The sequence below is a fragment of the Lissotriton helveticus genome, chromosome 8, assembly GCF_964261635.1.
Source record: "Lissotriton helveticus chromosome 8, aLisHel1.1, whole genome shotgun sequence".
Classification (NCBI taxonomy): domain Eukaryota; kingdom Metazoa; phylum Chordata; class Amphibia; order Caudata; family Salamandridae; genus Lissotriton; species Lissotriton helveticus.
In genome coordinates, this window is record NC_136069.1 from 1,290,814,165 (window position 1) to 1,290,838,785 (window position 24,621).

The 24,621-nt window shown below is 45.8% G+C and overlaps 1 protein-coding gene across 1 annotated transcript in view; it reads left to right on the forward strand.

The window, feature by feature from the left end:
* The window catches only part of MYO16 (myosin XVI), a 2,830,569-nt gene that overhangs the window by 1,868,756 nt on the left and 937,192 nt on the right, over window positions 1-24,621 (forward strand). The window contains exon 24 of the mRNA XM_078658257.1: window positions 23,412-23,487. Coding sequence (XP_078514383.1) covers window positions 23,412-23,487 — 76 coding nt within the window. The remainder of the gene's footprint in view (window positions 1-23,411; window positions 23,488-24,621) is intronic.

Genomic DNA, 24,621 nt, shown 5'->3' on the forward strand with positions numbered 1-24,621 from the left:
CTACCTTGTCACAGGCAGATGTTGCTCACATCTGGGACTGCCCCCTCCACTGTCCTGCTAGCCAGCAAGGCACCACTGTGGGGAAGGAGCCACCTCTTAACCTGTTTTGAGTGATTGCAAGAGTGGATTTGCCCATTACCATAGTCACACTTATGGGTGGGAATATGGAGCTCTGCACAGGGTAAGAAAAGTTCTGCCACCTTGGTTTTAGGTACAAAAGGGCACTGTGGGATAGTTTAGAGTGATACATATAGGACATGCTGGAAAAGTGAGCTGGGTCACCCCTGGGAACTTTTACCCAGTTGTTTAAGGAGTGGCTCTAAGAAACTGGGTTGTTAATTGAGAGGGGTGTTAACCCTGCTCAATCAACAGCCACAATCTCCATCAGGTTGAACCACAAAAGCCCCTAAATTAACCTATGCTTAACCTTCTGGGGTAGCTTGACAGAAAGCAATCAGACATAACCTAGAGGCAATATGTAAAGTATTTATGCACCACACAAACAGCAATAAAGCAAAAACACAGGACAAGAATATTGCCATACCAATTTAAAAATATAGAGTACATTTTAGTATTGTTTGACACTGAATCCCTTCAATAGAACTGGAGTGGTCAATTTGTGAATCTAAAGGTAAAAACTGGTGCCGAAAAGATCATAGCGTCAAGGGTGAACACCTAGTCATGCAAGTACAAGTCAAAGTTGCAATGGAGCTGGGGTCAGACACAAGAAATGAAAGGAGCCCGGTCGGCACTTAACTTTGAACTTAGAAGAAATGTCATTAAAATATTGCCTGTGAAGGTAAAGTTCACTGGGGCAAGGCTGCAGATGGTGTCAAAGGTGGAAGAGTTGTCGACAGGGAGCCACTGGAGAAAGTCACGGTGAAGATTTACGTTCTGACTTAGTTGCTTTTTTGGAATTTGAAACTTTCCGCAGGATAACGTTAGAGGCTGTAGCCGACAAGGGCTCAGTAAGGCCAGATACTCCTTCTGCGAAGGACTTCTGAACTGGGGAGTTGATGCTATGGAGAAGAACGTATCAAAAGTTGCTGTGTAGTCAGGCCAATCAGCGATACACTTTGGGTACACCTTGGGTGGATAGACTAGCAGGTTGTCCAAGTCTCCCCTCAGTTCTCACAGCAGTTTTTAGTCAAAGTATAGGCAAAACTTCAGCGGTTAGGACTTACACAAGCTGAGCCTAGGTGCGGGTTCAAAATTATTGAAGCCTTCTCTTTCCCTGAGGTTCTCATGGGGAGGCAAGCGAATTAGGCCTTGGAGTCATGATGGTAGTCCTGGGTTTAGAAGTGGAACAGGGCTCAAGGAGCAGGTTAGGCCTTTGAGGGTACAGCAAAGCGGTCTTCTGAAGTACACAGCAGGCCACCGCAGCTGGCAGTCCTCTGAGAGTCCTTCTGCAGGTCAATAAAAGTTACACTTTTGAAATTGCCACTTTTGAAAAGTTGGCATTTTCCTGCCCTAACTATTTGGTGCCTTCAGTCTGTTCCTGGGTCACATGACTGGGTGTAGTTGGCCATTGGACTTGTATTTCTCCTAGACAGCTACACAATGGAGAGCTAATGTGTGCCTAGATGGGCATTCGCTGGCAAGATGGGAGAGTAGAGCTGAGCACAGGCCTACTTACACTTGTATAGGTTGTGTCCTGCCTCCACACAAAGAGCTTCATACCGCCTGTAGTTAGTCTGGACCCAGGGCAGGGCAGGCAGGAACTACTGTACTGAAAGGATTGACATTCTGCTGGACTGATGCACTGAAGGGCTGCTGTCCTACTGTGCTGACTTGCTGCCTGCTGCCCTCTTGCCTGGGTGAGAAGGACTGGACCTGTATCTGTTTGAAACCAGGACCCCAGAGTGACTTCAAGGGCTAGTTGGTTGGCCTCCTGACTGAGCCTCAGGGACAGAACGTTCCAACAATCTCAACCCCAGCACCTACACTTTACTGTCTGTGAGTCTACCAAGCAAACAATGCTGCCAGTCCTGGGTCCGTGGAAGTGGGCGTAAGTTGCTCTGCCAATCTCTGTGGATACAGCAAAGTTGACACCACTCCTCTGCCACCATGAGCAGAACTGATGCATCGCCGCTTCTCCGTGGATTGGGAACTGCCACCAACACCTGCATCGCAAACTCTTGGAACTGCCACTGCACAATGCATCCTCGGTGCAGGCCCTTGTACCTCTCATTGACTGTTGTCTCGATGATGGACACCGCATCACAGCCTCCCCCAGAAACGATGCATCAGCCCGACTATGCAATGCATCCTTGATGTCCAACTTCACATCGCAATTCTTCCGCTATGGGATCCTCAATGACACCGCAGGGCATTGCTCCACAGCCGCGGCACAACTCGGAACCGACAGATCGATTGGGCTGGCCTATCTTCGACACAGATCCTCGCAATATTCCACAACCCAGGATCGAACGCAAATTGTTCAGTGGGGCTAATTGGATCCATGTAGCCGACCCACATTCCAAAGCAGTTAGACTGAACATGTGACTTTGTCGCAGTGCAGCATGACCAGATATCCACAGGTGGCGCTTTTGTGCTTTTTTCTGGAGCTATTTTCAATGGCAACTTCAACTTAATGTGAGATGCTGGCCTGGTATATGATGTTCACTAACTAAAGTGGGCACCTTGCACCAGCACAGGCAACCCTTATGGTGATTTAAGAGGTCTCAGACAACCTTAAAAAGCTATCCAAGTGGTAGCTGTGGAGAGCAGCCTTCAGGCTTAATCTTGAAGGAGTGTAAAGCAGCTTGTTTTACCAGAATGCAATCTTATAGTATAGATTAAATGAAAAGAGAACCACACAGTAGTTATAAAAAATATGTAGTTACTATATCACACTATCTAGTACGTTACAGTATCTCCCACACTGTGATAGACACAAAGCACACAATACTTAAGCAAGAAATGACAGTAAATAGCACTAATACATAGTGGGCCCCAGCGGGGGACCAAACCACATACTAAGAAAGTGGTATAGGAACCACAACTCAAGTCAGGACAATGTCGAGAGGACATAGAATTGCTGGGACACCAAGGAACCACCCAAGGTGGGTAGATAGGGACCCCACGGAGTGTGTGTACAGTGTGTGAACACGACTGCATGCTCCAAACAAGTTTATGTGCAAGTTGTGGGTGGATAGGTGTGAAATGACTTCGGAAACCGCTGTCGAACCCAATGGAGGACTTCGGGAAAGTGCCACTGCTGGAAGAGGAGAAAGTGTCTGTGGGAATCCAAAAGTGTATTCTTGAAACAGAGTACCTGAAAGCAGAGGGAACAGAGTCTGGGTCACTTGGGAGTGACCAGGGGCTCGATAGACGAATGCCCACCAATGTCGGGTGCTTCAGGATAGTTGACGATGATCTTGCCTCTGCAGCTGCAGGGACCAGCCTTATACAAGCTGTAACATGAAGGATGTCGAGTGCTGAGGGGTCGGTGTCCGGCTGGAGCACCAACAGGTCTTGGCAAAGGCCACCCACGCAGGATGTCAAGAAAGTGTACGGTTCAGACCAGCAAGGTCCAGAAGGGTCACTACAAGCAGGGGAATCAGGGCAGGCCCCGAGCACTCAGGGGAGCTCAAGGAAAACAAAGGTGACCCTCAATTGGACCCACATGCTGGAGGCACAGGATTTGCGAGAGAACCTCAAGCAGCTTTACAAAACAACAAGCCACGGAGCACCTTTTGCAATGTGGTTGAAGATCTTTGCAGAAGATGTTTCCAGAGGTTAGGGCTACTTGGAGCCCAAAGCACTTGCTGCAGAATTGCCAACAAGCATTTGCACATGCAAAAGTATGCAGTGCACAAGGGTTTGGATATTACAGCCCCTACGAGGGATTCGGGCCTCAAACTGAGTGAGAGGGCAGCACGGGCTTCGTAAGACTTAGGGCCAGATGTAGGTAGCCCAACACCGGTTGGTAACGGCCGAAATTACCAAATTTCGGCCGTTACCGACCGGTATTTAGGGTATGAGATGTAGGAGGCAAGTTTAAGGAATCGGTAAAATACTGATTCCTTATTTTAAGGAATCGGTAATTACCGAATCCAAAAAGCTATGTAGGAGGCACTCAAGTGAGTGCCTTCTTGCATTCAGGATTCGTTATTTACCACCAACTACAGGTCGGTGGTAAATATCGAAAACCTTTAAAAAAGCAATTATGTGCTTTTTTAAAAGTGCCATGTGGCAGACATACATACCCTTAGGGCATGTATGTGTGCCACATGTGAACACATGCACGATTCGGGGGTGCAACAGGGTGTCAATGTGACACCCTGCCACCCTTGAATATGTGCCCCCTAGTACCGAATCGGTAATCGTGAATGGCTTCCAATTCATTCCTATGGGCCTCCAGGCCCATAGGAATGAATGGGAATTACCGAATCGGTAAATACCGATTCCTAAATACCGAATCGTACCGCCTGGGTAATATTTACCAAATTGTTTCCTACATACCATTTACCAATTCTGAAATACCAAATCGGTAAAATTTGGTATTTTAGAATCGGTAAATGTAGATTACCTACATCTGGCCCATAGAAACATGTCTCCTGTGTTGTTGAACCTTTCGGAGTCCGTAGGAGCTTGGGATCAGCTGACCGGCCAGCAGTATTGCGGTGCCTGTGAATGCAGGGGAGTGACTCCTTCACTCAAGGGAGATTATCTTCAGGTGTCCTGGATGCACCACAGGCCCTACATAGATTTTGTATTGTGCACAGGCACAGACAAGGCAGCAGACTGAGAGGGAGATGAAGTCAGGCCCAATTGAAGTCCAGCGAAGTCCAGAGTACCCAGATGGTGGAAGCGCTGTGGTTTCAGTTCTGAATCTTGTACACAACGAATCTAAGGTCCTACAGCCAGGTAAGCCCTTAAGAAACCTAAGGAAAGGGTTGGGAAGATTCAGAGGACCCTCCCAGGGAAGGGTCTAGAGAGGGGCAAGGTTACTATATGTCCTTTGTCCAGTTTTGCGCCAGAGCAGGGCCAACGGCTCCCAGGACTGGTTTGAACTGGTCTATGCACAGGAACACCAATTATGCCCCTCATGCAGACTTTCAGGCACTGCCAAGCACACTCCCCCAGCCATAATACACTTAATCCTGTCTGTGAGGTGGTCACACCTCCCTGTGACAGATGCCTATTGTACTGCCTTCCCCTGCTTGAGCTTGGCTCAGCAGCAGGAGGGCAGAAATGTGTCTCTGGTCGGCAGCAACCATATTGTGCTGTCCGTGACTAGAAGGCTGGTACCGGGAAAACAGAGAGCCCACGTAGGGCGCTCCCGATGGGTGGAATCATACCTCCCACACCGGTTACCGGTGTGGAGGTATGATTCCAACATGTTTGACAGCAAACACGATAGGGTTTGTTACAGCCGTTTTCGAGATGGTCGCTTAAAGCCCCTATATATTAGTAAATGGCTGCTTCACTGACAACCAGGGAGAATGGACACTGAAGGCTGCAGGAGTGTCCTGCTCATGCAGGGGTACCCTCTTGCTTAGAACCAAGCATTCTGCCTTCAGGATTATCAAGGTCTTCGAGAGGGGTAACATATATTTTAAGTGAAGTGACCCTTAGATATACTAAACCTATATCGTTAGTAAGTGGTGCATGCACCAACGTACACAGGCTGCAATGGCAGGCCTGTAGTTCCATTTTGCATGGTCTCCCATGGGTGGCATAATACATGCTGCAGCCCATGGGAAACCTCTGGGGTACCTATGCCCTGGGTTCATGAGTTCCATGTGCTAGGGACTGACAAGGGTACCCTGTATCCAAGCTGGAGTGTACCTACGTACATACCAGTTTAGGGAGAAAGGAGTTAGACTGGGGTCCTGATTCGCAGGATCCCAGTCAGACTAGTCAAAAACAGCATCACATCAAGCAAAAACTGGGGGTGACCATAAGAAGCAGATCCTACTTTCCTACATTAACAATTACTCTATTTTTCTAATCTTTTTGGGATTCTTTTTGTCGGTTATTTTCACTTTATTACTGCTTGAAGTGATGGACTAATATTTTACATATTGCCCCCAAATTAGGCCTAACTGCTGTGTGCCAAGCTACCAGGGTGTTGAGCACAGGTTACTTTGGGGCTTGTCTATACTTAACCTGACACATATTTTGGTTGCTACTTAACCAGGGCTCAAACCTCAATCAGCCAACAACCCCATTTCTTACACTGGTGGCAGTGGTGGGATTTGGGCTTGTGTTTATGCTGTCCCATACAGTAAATGTGTGTTACACTACTATCCCATAAATAATACAATATCAATTTGAGCCTTTTTACATTCTCCCTAGTTTTCTGATTGCTGTTTTTCCTTGTTTCTAAATTTAAGTTTCCTACCTCTTTGTCTTTTATCATGGAAGTGGAGAGGTCCAATGTGGATAACCTCAGCAGGGTTAAGCTGCAGAAACTCTGCAAGGAGAGGGAGCTACGTGCAGGAAAGAAGGGGTTACACCTGGCAGCCTTAGGGTGGTCTTCTCCAAAACGTTTCCCTGTTTCCCTCATCTTTTGCTGATTCATTGTTGTTGGCTTTAGGACTCTGAGCACTTAACCAATGCTAACCAGTGCTAAAGTGCATGTGCCTACTCCCCTAAACATGAATTGATAGCTACTTCCACAATATAAGTCCCTAGTAAAGTGTACTACATGTACCCAGGGTTTGTAAATTAAATTCTACTAGCGGGCCTGCAGCACTGATTGTGCCTCCCACTTAAGTAGCCCTTTAAACAAGTCTCAGGCCTGCCACTGCAGAGCCTGTGTGTGCAGTTTACACTGCCATGCCGACTTGGCATTTAAAACCCCCTGTAATTCCTTAAACTCCCCTTTTACTACAAATTCATCACCCTGCCAAGAGAAGAACTAAAAAGGCAGAGTTCCAAAATGCTTTGAGGGTATGGGCGTAGGCCCACCAGACCCTTACAAACAATTGGGAGGAAAGGTAAGGCTCTAAGGAGGAATTGGAACAAGACCTGCCTGTGTCTCTTGGACTGCGACCTGTTGAGGAGGGAGGGAAAATCCTCCCAGGACTAGAAATCCATTCCTGTGCAGGGAGCAGTGTGTCTTCAAGGAATGACAGGTTTGGAGAGAGAAAAATTAAGCTGGAGCCTGCCAAACTAGAGAAGGAACAAACACTTGCTAAATTAAAGAATGAGCAAGCTCTATAGGAAAAGAGACTGGCCAAGGAGGAGCAAAGAATGGCACATAAGCCCAGTCTCAGAGAGCTGGATCTCAGATCCAAGCAGATAGATTCCAGCAGTAATGGTGTCAGCATACCTGCAGTGTTCACTGGAGAAGGGAGGTTCTGAATACCCATAATTTGGTACACAGTTTTGTGATGTTGGATGAGATTGTAAAATGATTCTCAGCCCATGAAGTGGCTCTGAGGGGACACAAGGTTCCTGAGGAGTCCTGGGGGTATCTTGTGGAGGTACATGCCAACAGTGGGGTGGGACATACTCGTAACACTAGGGGTAGCAGACCAGACACAGTACACTGCCGTGAAGGCCATACTTGGCAACACATTTGGGCTGACCCCTGAGAAGTATAGACAGATTTTCAGGGGCAGTCACAAAATCTCTACAAAGACCTGGGTAGACTGTCTTGTTTATTCCAACTAGGCACTGAAGGGCTGGGTGAGAGGCAGCAAGAAAGATGATTATATTCGTCTGTACAACTTGGTTTTAAAGGAGTACATACTAGATATATATTTTCCAGAGCTGCACCAGCACCTGGTTGATAGCAAGCTGAATGATCCCAGGAATCTTGCTGAGGAGGCAGACATATGGGTCAGCATCAGAGTGTCCAAGAAGGCATCTGAGGGACTTCAAAATGGTGGTCAATGTAATGTAAATTGATACTTGTATAGCGCACTACTCACCCGCCAGGGTCTCAAGGCGCTTGTACGAATACCGCTGTGGAACCCATCCTGGCTTTCCCTGTGAGGTGTCCACTCCTGGGCACCCCAAGGTGGAGGCCAGGCATCCTTAGCGTTGTGGGGGCCGTTGTGGAGATTAAGCAAGCTATTGCCCAGAGTTGCAGAGTGGGACTCCATGATTGGAATAGGCACCGGGGCGAGAATTATCAGGTCCGTGGAATTTTTGAGCCCAAGACCCACCGAGGCGGGGAATTGACCCCTGGTCCCGGGCTAGACCTCTGCATCAGGGTCTGCCGCTCTAACCATTGAGCCACACTTCTCTATCAGATCCTACCAGAAGAAGGAGTGGGGGAGAAAAGTAGTTTTCCTGAAAAGAATCAGAGTAAGACCCCTAAGTGCTATGAGTGTTGGGAGTATGGGCACTATCAGGGGGATCCCAAGTGTCTCAATAGGTCACAACCTCCAACTGGAGTAAAAACACCAGAAGTCGTTAGTGTAGTGCCTATGAATGAGTTTGTCCCAGTTAATGAGGGTGGAGGAGATGCAGTGAGGTTACCTCTAGTGTCCCTGAATGACGTGGAGAAGGTACCAAAAACCGATATGCCTTTGCAGTAGGTCACCATCAATGGACAAGTTGTTGAGGGTCTGAGAAACACAGGTGCCAGCATGACTATGGAAAGGAGTCATCTGGTAGCCCCAGAGCAGATTGTATCAAATACATTCCACCAGGTTGTGACAGCAGACAACCATGAGGGTCACTTCCCAGTGATCCTTGTTGCATTTGAGTTGGGGGAGTCTCAGATTTTCTGAAAGTAGCTGTGAGCCCTGCCATGTCTGTGGATTGTTTGCTAGGGAATGATGTTGAGCATACTACTTGGAAGGAAGTAGAGCTCAGGTCACATCTGGAAATGTTGAGGTTGCCTGAGTGGATTTGTGCAACCACCAGGTCCATGGCTTCCCAGGACGGAGTCAAGGAAGTATGGAGCCTGGAAGAATTCTACAGACAGCTGCCAAAAGAGGAAAGGGCAAGGGGCATGGTGCATGGGGAACCAACCACTGCATGTCTCCCAGCTGAGGTGGATAGGGCGCCAAACTAGGTTACCCTGGAGCCCAGTGGAGAACACATTGCCTCCCTTGGTGACATATCTGAACTTGCTGGATGGCAAGTAGAAGGAGGACCCACCTGGGAGGATTTCTGTGAGGCACATAAGGAGTGCCCAGCCTTGTCAGTCATGAGGCAACAGGCTGAAGCCTGGGGAGCAGCTGATTCCTCTGGTAGTTACTGGATTTTACTGGGAGGAAAACCCTCTGTATAATGAGCCAAAGGCACCTTTACATGGGACAACAAAGGCACTGGTTGGTGCACAATGCTACAGTGCCTTCCTACTGGAGCTGGCCCATGAGCTACCACTGGAAGGACATCTGGGGCAGGACAAGACTTTTGACAGGTTTATACCCCACTTTTATTGGCCCTCGTTGAAGATTTCTTCAGATATAATCTGTATGACTTGCTTGACCTGCCAGGCTGGCTGGGAAACAGGGCAGAAGCTCAAAGCTCCCTTGAATTCCTTGCCTGTCATTGGCACCCGCTTGAAAGAGTAGTCATTGACATTGTAGGGCCCATGGATCCCCAGACTGCCTCTGGTAACAGGTTTATCCTGGTTCTGGTGGATCATGCCACAAGGTAACCAGAGGCCATACCTCTGAGGACTTCAAGAGCACCTGTAGTGGCTAAGGCCCTAATGGGGAGTTTTACCAGAGTGGCTTTCCCCAAGGAAGTGGTGTTTGACAGGGGCACCAACTTCATGTCTGAATATATGGAGTCAATGTGGAGAGAGTGTGGAGTTAACTATATGTTTTTCATACCCTACGATCCACAATACAGTGGGCATGCTGAGAGATTCAACAAGACTCTCAATAGGATGAACAAGGGCCTGCTTGAGGCCATGAGGTGTAAGTGGGACGTCCTCTTACCATGCCTGCTCGTTATTTACAGGGAGGTGCAAAAGAAGGGTGTTGGCTTCTGTATGGCCACCCTGAAGGGGAACTCTCAGAGCAGTTAGGGAGGGGTGGAAGCAAGCTCCCACAAACCACCACCCCAGGATGTGGTTAGCTACATGCTAGCATTCTGGAGACAGATGACCAAGTTGTGGAAGCAAGCTTCTGACAACTTAAAGGCCAGCCAGGGGCTCATGAAACAGTGGTATGAACAAATGGCTACCCCTGTGGAATTCTATCCTGAGCAGAAAGTGTGAGTAATGGAGCCAGTTGAGCCCAGGGCCCTCCAAGATCATTGGACAACGTAGCTGTGGACCTGCTGGACCTGAAGACCCTCAGGACCCCCTAACGGTCTTCCACGTCAATCACCTGAAGCCCAATAGTGAGAGTTCTGAGATCACACATTTGTTAGTGACAGATGATGGAGTAGAAGAGGAGAGTGAGCCTCTCCTTCATCTCCTGTCAGTGGAGGGTGTCAACGTCTTCCCTACTCTGACCCCAGGGATGCAGAGGGACAGTTGCCAGCCATTGGGACAGTTCATCTCTCACCCTTCTTCTCACCCTTGGGATCACACACTTATATACCTATGATACTGAGTCTGGTGACAGTTCTCTTGTCAAGAACAAACTCTTAGACTGTCAGACAAGGTTAGGGACTTCGTCAAGGCATAGGTCTCCCAAGTGCTGGAGTTGGGAGTGATTCAGAACTCCAGTAGTCCCTGGTCCAGCCCAATCAATCAATCAACCAGCATTTAGAGAATGTGGCACTGTCACCCCTAAGGGCATCTAGGCGGAGAATAGGAGAGCTGACAGGACAACTGTTGCAGGGGGAGCTGGCACGAGGACCTGCTCCCAGTGGTGCTGGTTCCTAAGGCTGCCCCACTGAGCACCACCCCGAGAACTTCAGTTATGTGTGGCCTACAGGGGTACAAAGAGTGGTGCTCACCCCATCCCCCAAGCTGATGAGATCCCTGGTCAGTTGGGGGCTTGCAAGTTCCTGAGCTCTGTTGACTTAGCTTCAGGGTACTGGCAGATTGCCCTGACTGAGGGGGATAAAGAGGGGTCAGCATTTTCCACACCAGAGTGCCACTTACAATTCAAAGAAATTGCCTTTGGCCTGAAAAAATGCTCCCACTACCTTTCAGAGGCTAGTGAACCGGGTTTTGGCTGGAATGGTGGCCTTCAGCCCTGTTTACTTGGATGACATAGCCGTCTTCAGTAGCAGCTGAGGAGACCACCAGTTTCACTTCCAGGAAATGCTTCAGGCTCTGCAACAGGCAGGCCTGCCTATCAAGCATGTAATTGCCAGATATGGCAAGGATCTGTGGTATACCTGGGACACCTGGCGGCGGGGGTAAGCTCACGGTCACGATAGAAACCATCATGGTCTGGGAACCCCCAAAAACACAAATTAAAGTGAGGGCCTTCCTGGTCCTTAATGGTTACTATGGTAGTTTGTCATGGTGTATGGCACCATTGTTGATCCCGTAACTGAGCTGACTTTGAAGAAGCAGCCAAGAAAGGTGATCTGGACAGAGGCCTGTCAGACAGGTTTTTGCACCCCCAAACACGCCAAGTGTACAGCCCCTTTACTCAAGGCCCCTGACATTTCCAAGGAATTTTTTGTGCAAACTAATGCCTCCGAGCATGGTATAGGGGCAGTATTTTCACAGTTAAATGAGAATGGCCTAGACCAGCCTGTATCCTTCATCAGTAGTAGGTTACTTCCCCGGGAACAGAGGAAGAGTGCTGTCGAGAGAGAAGCCTTTGCTGTGATCTGTGCACTGAAGAAGCTGAGACCATACCTGTTTGGGACTCACTCGCGGGTTCAGATAGACGACAGGCCCCTCAGATGGTTAATGCAAATGAGGAATGAGAATCCCAAATTGTTGGGGTGGTCCATCTCCCTATCGGTAATGGGCTTTAAGGTGCAACACCATCCTGGGTCAGACCAACTCAGTGCTGATGGTCTCTCAAGGTTTTTATGCCTTAGTGATGAGAACTCCCAGGAGGCTGGGAAGTTCTCCCAACTTTGAGCTGGGGTTACACATGTTAGACCTGTCAGCCTTAGTGTGGTTTTACCCCAGATGTTTTGCATTCCTCCCCCTATTTTTGTTTATTTCGTTTTTGCTAGCCTTAGTACTCTGCGCACGTTACCATTGCTAACCAGTGCTAAAGTGCATGTGCTCACTACTTAAACATGTTAACATTGGCTTATCCCCAATTGGCATATTTAATGTACTTGTAAGTTACGAGTACAGTATTTCCTCATGTACCCAGGGCATCTAAATTAAATGCTACTTATACACATGCAGCACTGATTGGGCCACCCACTTAAGTATACCTTTAAACGTTGCACATGTCTGCTGTTGCAGCCTGTTTGTGCAGTTTTAAACTGCCATTTTTACCTGGCAAAAACTTTTGCCAGACCCAAATCTTGCTTTTAAATACAGATAAGATGCCCGTGAGGTAGGCTCTGACCAGCCCAGAGGGCAGGGCACAGTCTGGAAAGTAGGACGTATACTAATATCTTTTATGGTAGTGGAAAACCCTTACATTTGTTTTTAATGCTTACAAGGCCTACCCCTCCCATAGGCTAACATTGGAGTTACTTTATTGCACTCAGTAAGCTGTAATTTCCAAGTGGGAGCAGGTACTGGTTCATGTTTGATGGCTTTGGAATTGTAATGAAAAATCCTCTCTCAAGGTTAAGTCAGATTTTAAATTGCAATTTTGAAAATGCCACTTTTAGAAAGTTGGGGTTTTCCTGCCTTGGACATTTAATGCCTGGAGCCTGTCTCTGGGTCACAAGAGTGGATGCAGTTATCAGTCGGGCTTTGTGTATTCCTGCTAGACAGCCACACATAATAGAGCGCCTAGGTGTGCTTAATGGGCCATCACTGGCAGGATGGGGGAGGGACAGAGCTGAAAACAGCCTGACTTATAATTGAATTGGTTGTGTCCTGCCTCTACAGAAAGGGCTGAATACCCCCTGTAGTTTGTCTGGATCCATTGGACAGAAGGCAGGAATCCTTTGCAATTCAAAGGGTATCTCTAGAAGCTTCTCCCACTTTTCAGAGGAAGGGCACCAGGTATAAATATGGGTACTCAGACACCATCTGTTCAGTAGTCTTCTGTACCTGTGGATACCCTGCCAGGAAGAAGAACTGCTGTGCTGAAAGGACAGCAATTCTGAAGGACATCTGCCCTGCTGTGCTGACCTGTTGCCTGCTGCCCTTTTGCCTGGGATGAGAATGAACAGACCTGCATCTGTTTGAACCCAGGGACCCCAAAGTGACCCCAATGGCTATTTGGCTGGCTTTCTGACTGGGCCTCATGGACAAAAGGCTCCAACAAACTTGACCCAAGCACCTGGGCCCTGCCATCTATGAGTCTACCCTGCCAAGAGGTGCCACCTCAGTCCTGGACCCATAGAAGTGGGCCTCAAGAACTCTGCCAGCGTCTGTGGATCCAGCTGAACTGAAGCATCTACTCTGCAGTGTGGCGCAACCCCGAGCAGAACTGACACATCACCACTGCTGCATGGATCAGAACCACTGCAAAGACCAGCACCGCATTATAGTCCCTAAGAACTGCTTCTGTGTGATGCATCCTTGACACAGGCCATCGCATCCCTCATCGACAGCAGTCTCAACAATGATGCCGGACTCGGCGTTGCAGCCCCACAGCTCCACAGAACTGATGCATCGCCTCACTGCGCAACGCATCCTTGACGCCAGACTTCACATCACAAGCCCTCATTGACGCATTCCTCTATGACAACGCTGGACCTCTCACCGCAGCTGCACCGCATCTACGAACTGACAAATCGCTTCGGCTGCATGGCACAACTCTGATGCAGATCCTCCCGATGCTCTGCAACCCAGGACTGAAAGTACTTTGTTCAGTGGGCCTAAATGGGTCCTTGTAGCTGACCCGTGCTTTATCTCAGTTGGCCTGAACTTGCGACCTGTCCTGGTCCAGCATGACCAAATATCCACAGTTTAACTTGTGTTGTTTTGGAAACTATTTTCACCTACATCTTTAAATTACATATCTCTGGGTCTACTGATTGGATTTTTGATGTTTTGGTCTTGTTTTCTAACTGAAAAGTACTCTATTTTTCTAATCTGGTGTGGGATCCTTTTTCTGTTATTTTTCACTTAATTGTGATGCACAAATACTTTACACATTGTCCGTAAGTTAAGCCTAACTGCTCTGTGCCAAGCTACAGGGGGGTTAAGCTCAGGTAAATTTAGGGTTTGCTTGTGCATTACCCTGGCAAGGAATGTCATTGCTGCTTGACCAGAGCTGACACCCAAATCGACGAACAACCCCCATTTCTTACACCAGTCGTTTCCCCCATCCACAGGCTGGCAGTGGGCATAAATGTGGCACCCCCAGTACCCTCTTGATAACACTGCTGGACCTGTGGAAGACAGAAGAAGAACTGGACCTGCTATTATGATCTGTGAGTAGAACCCTAAAAGCTGGTAATGCTTCCCCTTGTAACCAGGACCAGGAAGTACACCTCAAGGATCAGCTGGCTGACCTCTTGTTAGGGCTCAAGGTCACAAGAGCTGCAAGAAGACAACTTTCATGAAGAGCCCAGAAGACCAGTTCCAACTGGACCTGACCTGAACTCTGCTGGTGGCTTCATCTACAGTTAATTCTGACCTCTATGTGGTTTCACTTGATAAGTGTCAGGCAGTACTTAATTTGAGGATGTGGTTTCCAATGCTTGGCACCGGCACTTAATAGTCAACACCAGCGCTTGTGACAGTCTACCACAAGGTGGCACTGTCCGAGATGACCACAACAGTCACATTTTAATTCATTATAGATTAAAAAATATTATTACCTGCATCCCAAGCCAATCATATTGCTTTGGGGGCCTGGAATAGTTAGAATTGTCGCACTTGTGGGAGTGTGATGGTTAGTAGCTGTGTTGTTAGTATTATTGGCAGCATGGCAGGGGCAATGTGTGGTGCAAGCTGCAGTGGCTTCCTGACGTGAGTTCCGACACTTATTTATTTTTAAATTAAGCACTGGTGTCAGAATGTACTCTTCCTGCCTAACCCCAAAAGCTGGGACTTAGAACTTTTTTTTCTAAGATTTTTGGGTGGAGAACTAACAGAAGAAGACCAGGACGTACCTGCCAAATCAATCAGATGAAGGTGTGTTGCCACTGGGCCAAAAATTCAGCTTGTTCCCTTTGGAGTTTTTCCACTGAAGAAAAATCCATTTCAGTAGGACATCATTGAGAAGATATTCAGCCTCATGGAGCCCTTTTCTGCAACAGTTTGCAGCCTTGCCCTGCTGGAGGAATCCAAAATCCAAAACAGTGACTAAGTCCGAAGGTATAACTCTTTACTGGGTGAAGGCATTTAAAGTATCTGGCTAGTTAGGGAACTTCCTTTGGTATGAATTTCGAATTTTTCCTGCTTAGAGTTTCCCATCAAAAGTCAAAGGAACGGAAATCGTATACAAATTTCCACAATTAACGTCACTTTAAACTTTCTTAGAGAACCTGGAATTTTCACACCTTCCTGAGTCGATGAATCTTTGCCACCTAACTAGAATGGAGCATCACACAAAATAGACAAAATAGACATCATTATCTGCATTTGATATTCAGCCAATAAAGAGAAGTTTGATGAAGTTTCAAAAGATTATTTTCTCTTTAAGATATTAGTTGGTATTTTTGTTTTTTTTAATTCAGATTAGTCAAATAGATCTGATTACAGAAATGATCAAAAATAAGTTTAGTTAGAACAAGCATAGAAAATAACAGTGTGTTCCATTCAGAATTTAGTCTCTATTCTAATCTAAAGGGCCTATCCTACCAAGAACCCATGAAGAGTTCCCTTTGGAAAAGAGCAAGTAAATTCTGGTGCTAAGACAGACAACTAAGAAAGGTAGAACTCCTCATAAAGCGTAGTTCTGGAGACTCCGCTGAATTCTCCAAATAGCTGCAGTAGCAAACCAATACGACAGGTAGAAGGAAGGGACCACAACAGCAGGTGTGGCCGGCACAGGTAACAGCGTGGGGCTGGGCGGGATGGGGCAGAGGTGGAGAAGTGGGAAGACAACGAAATAGGGAAAGTACATTAAAAAATAAATCAAACCAATTAGCTTGCGTTCGCCGCTTCACTGAGTCCGCTGACACTTCGTTGGTTACCTTATTCCACACAATAAGGGCTAACTCCAATTTGGTACCAGATAGAGATATGCTGTTTACACTCAACTGAATTGTAAATTAAACTCCTCTTTAAAGGTAACATGAGATTTTAGTTTACCATTCTGAAAATACTTCTTTTAGAAAGTTGACATTTTTCAGCCGAAAACAAATATGCCTTTCTGCCAATGTCCTGGGTCACATGACTGTAATGGCCTGCTGTTGTGTGTTGTGTATTTGTTCCAGACAGTCGGACAAACAAAACCTAGGTGTGAGGGTAGAGGGTCTTCCTGACAGGATGGCCGGAAGGAGTTGTAACTTGCCCTGATTACATTTGAAAGGACCCTGTCTGCTTAAAGCAGTAAGGAACCTGACACAAGGCCGGCTCTTGCCTTTGTCACCCTCAACAGTTTGGAAGCAGGACCAGGGGAAGCGGAAGAACTGACAAGAAACAGTTCATGGGTAGGTCAGAGAGTTTCCCTGCACTACCACTGACACCAGGCATAACAGTGGGACCTTCAGAACTTCTCATCAGAACTCTCCTCAACGTGTTTAAGATTTCATTTGTCTTTAACCCAGAAGCTACCCCAAGTGTCAGTTGGCCGACCTCCTGTTTGGGCTACACAACAAGCTTTGTAGAGGCCTCCCTGCAACTGTCCAGCTGACCAGCACTAACTGGACCTGCCTTGACTTGCCTACACCCAGCTTTTGCCTTCATTTGGAGTGAGTCCTGACCCCTAAAGGATGCTCCAGGGTCTTGGACTTATTGGCTGTATCAGAGTATACTGCTCCTGAAATCAAGGTGAACATACAGATGTTTTGTGCTCCTTGCGACCTCAAAGTGGCCTCTTTGTGCCTAAAAACGGCTGCACGTGACAACTGCCAATGTGAAGCCCCAGTAAGACCTGCACTTTGGACCAACAGCAACCATCCGCGACGACCGCTAAAGCAAAGCTCCAGCGACACCTGCATTTTGCACCCACAGTGACCATCCGCGACGACTGCCAATGAAAGCTTCAAGTAAATCCTGAATTACTCGCCGACAGCCCACATTGACCAGCAAAGCGAATCTCCCGTGACGACGGGTGCTTCGCACTACAACCTCAACTAACTGTGATGCCTGGCCTGCTCCCTCCAATGCGAACAGCAGCTTCTCGCGGGGCTTGAGAAGGTAGCTCATCAGAGGGATGAACCTGATCCCTGTGTCTGAACCACACTGCATTGCGATCAGCCTAAACTCCTGACTTTAGCCAAGTCCAACGTAACCAGATAACCGTGAGTGGAGCTTTGTGGCAGTATTTTCACCTAAAACTTAAAATACTTATATCTCTGGCGCTACTTTGTCATTTTGGAGGCATTTTATTTATCTAAATTTGTCTAAGTTGGTTTGGGTTCTTTCTAGTGATGCATTTTCACTTAATTATTGTTTTCATTTGTTTTGCTGCATACATACCTTACACATTGCCTCTAAGTGAAGTCTGACAGATTTGCGCAAGGTACCAGAGGGTGAAGCACAGGTTAATTAATGAATTTCATGGTTCATTCTGACAAGGGTTGTGTTTCCTATTTGAGTGGGGCTTCTACCCTGGCAACTAATAATCCAATGTGGTACTATCGCAGAGACAGACGTGGAATGTTGAGTGCACAATTACAATTGCTGCTGAACAGTAAGATAGCAACAGCCCGATTTCCTTTCACTTAATTTTTAATATTTTTCTTTTTTTTAAATATGTGCATGAATATCCTCGTGTTCATATTCAAAAAAACAATATAGAAGAAGTGGCGACGTTAGGCCAAATTGCATACACATAATAAGAGTCATTTTGCGTTCACTCACAATATTTTTTGTATTTATTCTTAATTGGGCAATTGAAAGTAAATATACAGCATGTAAAAATAATGTCTGTCATTGTGTTGCTCTTTCTTGAGACATGAGGTGTTCGTGTTGGATCTTTTAAGTTGTTTAGAGTCAGAACAGTGCTTCCTAGTATATTAGAAAGGTTTTCTAGGTGCTGGATCGCCAGCAGTCAATAGTCTCCGAAGCAGTAAAGTACATATGGACATTGCATACCATGAAGAAGACTTTCTGGGTTGCTTGAGCTCTGGAGGATGGTTGATAGTGTAAATTATAATGGTGGTGTTAAAGAAGGGAGGTGACACCATCTACACTATCATGCTGAGCATTCACCTTGATTAGGAAATTCTTCTTCTTAATATTTGAGGAAACATCGCCGGCTTCAGAGCCATTTTTTCCAAGATAGAAATGCACCTGAAGGCAAGCATGGCACATCATGCTTACCAAACACTAGGATGCACATTAAAAGAGGACTTCGTTACACTTACCACCGCATTTATTACAACAGAGCTAGACTCTCAACAGGACAGGGATCTACTAGACCTCCAAGGGGCATGTGGGCGTCCTTGGACAAGCTCCTAGACCCATACGAACCGCCATGAACAGTAATAACAAAATGAAGACAAGTGGTTCAAAGCCACACCCCCACCAGATCAAAACTCCACCGAGAAGTTGCCAATCTTCGGGCATGCTACCCCCTTTTTCTCTCCATCCTAATTTCCTATTTCTTCCCCCTTTCACACCCTCCCTCTCATCTCACTGGGATAGTGGATAGGGGGGCAGCCAAGCATAGATTTTGTGAACCAGTACTACCAATAACATAGCCAGGCTGGGCTGCTACCCTGTACCGACAAAGCGTTGACGATTATATGTTATAAGTTGTATGAAAAAAACAATATATATATATTTTTTTAAAAAGAACATATTTGTTTATCTTTAATTTTCTCTTCTTTTATCTCTTATCTGCTTATCTCGTTCCTGTCAACTCGTTTTTGCACGTTTGTGTTTTCTTTGTGCACAGTTGTATTGCGTTTATACAAATGCCTATCTTTCTTCTTAGTCAACCTTACATTGTTTGCTCATCACAACTGCGAACTTCAGCAAACAATGATAAGTGAAATTCCGTGACATTTACATTCATTCTGGATTCATCGATATCTATTTCCTAAGTGCTTAGCAAGTCCTAAATCATTCAACCATTAGCTCGTCTGATGAAAGTGATTTCTAAGGAAGAAGGATGTTTTTCCACTATTGAAGAACAGCCACCGGAAGAAATATATGATCGTCTTTAAGAGGGTGTTTTAACGTTTCTCTAAAATTAAGGGAGGCGCCTCATGTCACTGAATTGCTGATGTTTGAAGAATTACAGACTACTAAATACAGCTAAGTGTAATCTTCACCATCCTGCTTTTCCTGACATTAAACAACGTCTGATAGTATGGATTTTAATTATGAGGCCGCACAATGTGCATTGGTGAATACAGATTTCAAAGCAGCCTTTCACGACATTGACGTTCTACATGAGGCCTTCTCCTAAAATGGATTTTTGACCTATGGCTACTTTACAATAAATGAGAATTGTTAAATGGTCATTACATACCTTGATGCATCTCCCACCAGAACATTATAGCACGCAACTCTTTGCAAATGTTTACCTGAGTAATTTATAGCTGGCCTTTAGGAAGCATGAGGCTCTTCAAAGGGGTACCTACTACTATAAAGTAATACAATTATTACATGGATGCGACACATTTCCCTGAAGTATTTGATGGAAAGTCATTGTTGTGTACCTCATTGAGAGCAAGGGTAGGCATCTCGAGTTACCGATTGCGCACCAGAACACTTTTACCTGGTACTCTTCGCTAGTTAACATTTCACAAATGCAGTGTGCGTCATGTCTCACACTTTATCCTTCCTTTCCCACACTCAGGACCATATTATCAAGAAAGGGCGATACATTATCGCCGCTTTTATCGGCAGGAAACTGCCGCTAAAGCTGCGATAATGGGCTTGATAATAGGCCCTTGTGAATTCCCATAGAAGCCCAGGTTAACACCAGAACCTGAGCTTCTATGGGAATTCACAAGGGCATATTATCAAGCCCATTATCGCCGCTTAAGCGGCAGTTTCCTGCCGATAAAAGCGGCGATAATGTATCGCTCTTTCTTGATAATATGGCCTCAGTCCTACTATGAGCACAGGTTAGAGCGTCTATTTTTTCACTTAGAAAGAGAGGGGGGAAAATCTGGGAGGAGAGTGCAAAGAATAGATGGCAGAACCTGTATTTTCAAATAACTAAGGGCCATATTATCAAGAAAGGGCGGCACATTATCGCCGCTTTCATCGGCAGGAAACTGCCGCTAAAGCGGCGATAATGGGCTTGATAATATGCCCTTGTGAATTCCCATGCTATGAGAATTCACAAGGCTACCTCAGGGAGGTCGAGGATGAGCCTGGCCTCTGTATTCTGTGTTGTCTGCAGTCTCTTCAGGAGTTGGGTGGCGATTCTTGCATGGAGCGCATTGCCATAGACAGCCGGCCGGTGACTAGGGCTTGAGTGACAGTTCTCCTGGTGTAGACAGGGAGCCATCTGAAGAACGTTTTGGGCATGTGGAGGGTGTGAAAGCAGGCGGAGGAGACTGCATTGATCAGGCACTTCATGGTGAGGTTGCTGTCCAGCATGATGCCAAGGTTGCAGGCTTGGTCTGTCGGTGTGGGTTCCCGGATGGCAGGCCACCAGGTGTCGTTCCATGAGGTGCATTGTTCCCAATATTCATCACTTCTGTCTTGTACATGTTGAGCTTCAGGCAATTGGTCATCATCTGTTCGGTGACACTCAGAGTGCAGTTGTGAAAGCTGGTCCTCATGGGGGAGGGGTCTTCTGAGAGTGAGAGGATAAACTGGGTTTCGTCTGTGTAGGATATGATCTTGATGCCCTGGGTTCTGATTCTGATGGCCAGTGGCGCCATGTAGGTATTGAAGAGGGTGGGCGTAGGAATGAACCTTCAGGCATGCCGCAGATGATGACCTTGGATTCCAAAGTAAAGGGTGGAAGGTGGATTCTCTGGTTTCATCCTGTGAGGAAGGATGAGATCCACTTGAAGGCATCTCCCTGGATCCCGATGTGGTGGAGTCTCTTGATGAGTGTGTGGGGGAGACTGTATTGAACACTGTATTGAACATTGAATGGCTGCTGTTTCTCTCCAATTGATGAGAGTTCTGATGTCGTAGATGGCAGCAATCAGTGCAGTCTTGGTGCTGTGATTGGCGTGAAACCCTGATTGGGAGGGGTCCAGCAGGTTGTTCTCTTCAGGTGTTTGGTGAGTTAGCGCTTGATGGCCTTCTCGAAGACTTTGGCATGGAAGGGGAGCAGAGAGATGCTGGGGTCGGTTGATGGTTTCTTGAGGATGGTTCTCACCTCGGTGTGTTTCCATCCATCTGGGAAGAAAGCTATGGTGATGGATGTATTCAGAATGGAGGTGAGCTTGCCACTGATTTTAGTGCCCCCGATATGCTGGGGGCAGGGGTCCATGGGCGCTCCTGAGAGGATGGAGCTCATAATGGCTGTGGTGCTCTGTATGGTAAGCTGTTCCTATGCGGTGAGCGTGTGGTTGTGGGTGGCATCTGTTGGTGTAAAGAGGTTGCAGAGGTCAATGATTTGGGGTTTGAAGTTTAGGTAAATGGTGGATATTTTGAGGTGCAAATAGTATGCCCAGGCATTGCAGAGTTCCTGGGAGGGGGCGATCATGTTCTTGGAGGCTGACGGGCAGGGGAACTCTCTGAAAATGCTGAAGAGTTCCTTGCTGTGGCGGGAGCTTGCTTGGAGGCGGTCCGTGAGGGCACCTCTTTCGTGTACTTTTAGTCGTTGGTGGTATTTGTGGAGGGCTGTTTCGAAGGTGGTTCAGTCTGTAGGATCTTGCTGATGTGCCATCTTCTTCCTAGCCATTTGCAGTTGCATTTCACTTTCCTCAGTTCTGGTGTATATGAACTGGCTTGTTTGGTAAATCTGATCATCTTGGCGGCTTGAGAGGGGGGACTCTATCGGCGCAGTTGGTGATTCAGGCAGAGAAATTCTAACCACCCTGTTCAAGGTTTGGTTGCGGAGTTTGGGTGGTTGGTGTTGAGGGTGTGCTTCCATTGGGTCTCTGTCACTTTGTTCCAACTGTGGTGGGAAGAGCTAAGGGGTTTGGTGGTGTCCTGTGATGATGAAGTGGACGATGGCGTGGTCAGTTCAGGTGAGTTTGGGGACGTGGCTGTACCTGACTCTGTCACTGGCAGTGAAGATCGGGTCATGTGTGTGTTCTTAGCTGTGTGTGGGGTTGGTAACCAGTTGAGTGAGGCAAATGTTGTTCAGGCTGTCCAGGAAATTGGTGGCGTTTGCGTCTTTGGGGATCATCAAGGTGGCAGTTGAGGTCACCAAGGAAGATGTAGTGTTTGGAGTCAATGACGAGGGGGGTGATGAATTCAAGGATGGTGTTGCAGAAGCAAGGGCGTGGTGCTGGGGGCACATAGGCAAAGGGTGCATCTGATGGTCATTTTGCTGTTGGTTTGGAGTTGGAAGTTCTGGTGTTCCATGATCGATGTCCTACCATATTTGGTGGTGGTGCAGCAGATAGTTTCTCTGAGGGTGATGGCGATGGTGACTCTGTGTTTGTTGGTGCATTTCTGATGTATAATCATGTAGCTGTTGGGTGTCGCAGTGGTGATGTCGGGGGTTGAGGAGGATTTGAGTCAGGTCTCTGTGATGAAGATAACGTCTCTGGAGTGAGGGTGGTGATGGTGTCCCAGATTTTGGTGGTGTGATTGCAGATTGATCTAGCATTGAGCAGGAGGCTGCAGAGCAGTTCTGGGGCGGTCGTGGTTGGCGAGGTAGGGGTAGTGAGGGTTTCCATGAGGGTGGGAGGTCCTGGGTTGCAGATGAAGAGGCAGAGTTGACAGGTGAAAGGTCCTATCATTCATTGAAGCACAAGTTATAGAGATTACATTTTTCTCAAAAATATTTAATAACTAAATATATTTATATATCTATAGGTGAAACTTTCAATATTACTTAAAATAATATTTGTTCAGGTCTGTCTAGAAGCAGTATTTGTTTGTCACAATTGGTCTGCATTTTTGTTCCCAAAAATATGGTTATGCCATTCACTACATGCTTTTCATATAAAATACATAATAACAAGAAGAAATCTTTTCTGGAAAGAGTTTACTCCATATTTTTGCAAACGATTCTAACCCTCATGCCATGTTTAAAATGTACAGTAATTTATAATGACATATTTCAGTTGATTCAAATGATATTTAAATTCTACTAATTAAAACATTTCCTGTTTCATTTCTATAATATAATTATCTGCAATAATAGTATGATATTGTGAATGATGAATATGACTACTTTTATATTAATAATCTGTTTATAACAGTAACTCTAATAAGAGTTACTGTGTATTGATTACATATTTAAATATTTTACTGATTGGATTTTTTTTAACAATAGGTGACATACGAAATTGTTGGAGCAATTGAAAAAAATAGAGATGCCTTATCACAAAACCTATTATTTGTAATGAAAAGTAAGTACTTCTTCACTATACTAGAAACAGAACCTATTATTTTTATAATGAAAAGTTCATTACCTTTAACTAGAATAGTTAATTGTGATTTTAACTGAATGTGAATCTTAGAATTTGTGTTTTCAATGTTAATGTATTTGTTAATATTTGTAATTGCCTGGATTAAACCAAACCAACAATATATTTCTCAAATCACTAATGATACATGTTACCCATCCCTGGAGAAATTTCTACCTGTGGGAGGTTGAAAAATGTACCATATCACATTTATTAAATCTTGCCTTATAAATGCGGCTTGAACAATGTTAACAAAAATGCTATGTAATTATCTTGTTTTATCAGATATTTTGCCATGTTTATTGAGGGTTTATAACATCCAAATAATTGAATGCAAAAATAAAGTGTTGTGTGTATTCAGATTTCATTATAGAGTTTGCTGTGTGAATTTTACAACCTAATGATACCAATATCATTATCTTATTTCTTTAATATGTACGATTATTAACACCTTTCTTATCTAAAGCACTAAAATGCGACTCCCATTTTGGCTTTTGCTTTTCAGGTGTTACTCACTACATTAGGAACTACAACATATCTGACATGGCAATTGCTCCTTTCAGTATCTCTATTCGAAAACCGTGAGAAGGAACGACTGATTGGGCATCCCAATTGGCCATTCTCTTTTCTTCCATGGCCAGTTTGGCTGGCTCCATTGGTCAGACTACATTAACTAAGGCTGTGTTTTTTTTGTAATGTTAACAATGTTTCTATTAAGGCCCTGAGGAAATAACTTTTGAGCTGGAATCATCATTCAAAATAATGCATATTAAAGCTATTGTTAGATATCAATTTGCAACTTACGTTACCCAATAACATTTAAGGGTGGATCATGCTATTCCCTAGCTCACACTAAGAACACAAATGATATATTTGTTGATAAAAAGATGCTGATTCTCCATATTGCTGCTTCTCCTCATCACATGGTTAATTGGCAATGTTCAAATCTTTTAGAATACCCTGAAGTGCAACAAATTCTGTGCATTCTTTAGACTGAACTTGCCACAAGAATAATCAGAGGCTTCTCATAGTGCTATCCCGCTAGAGCAGATACAATTAGCTGGTTCCTGTGTGTGC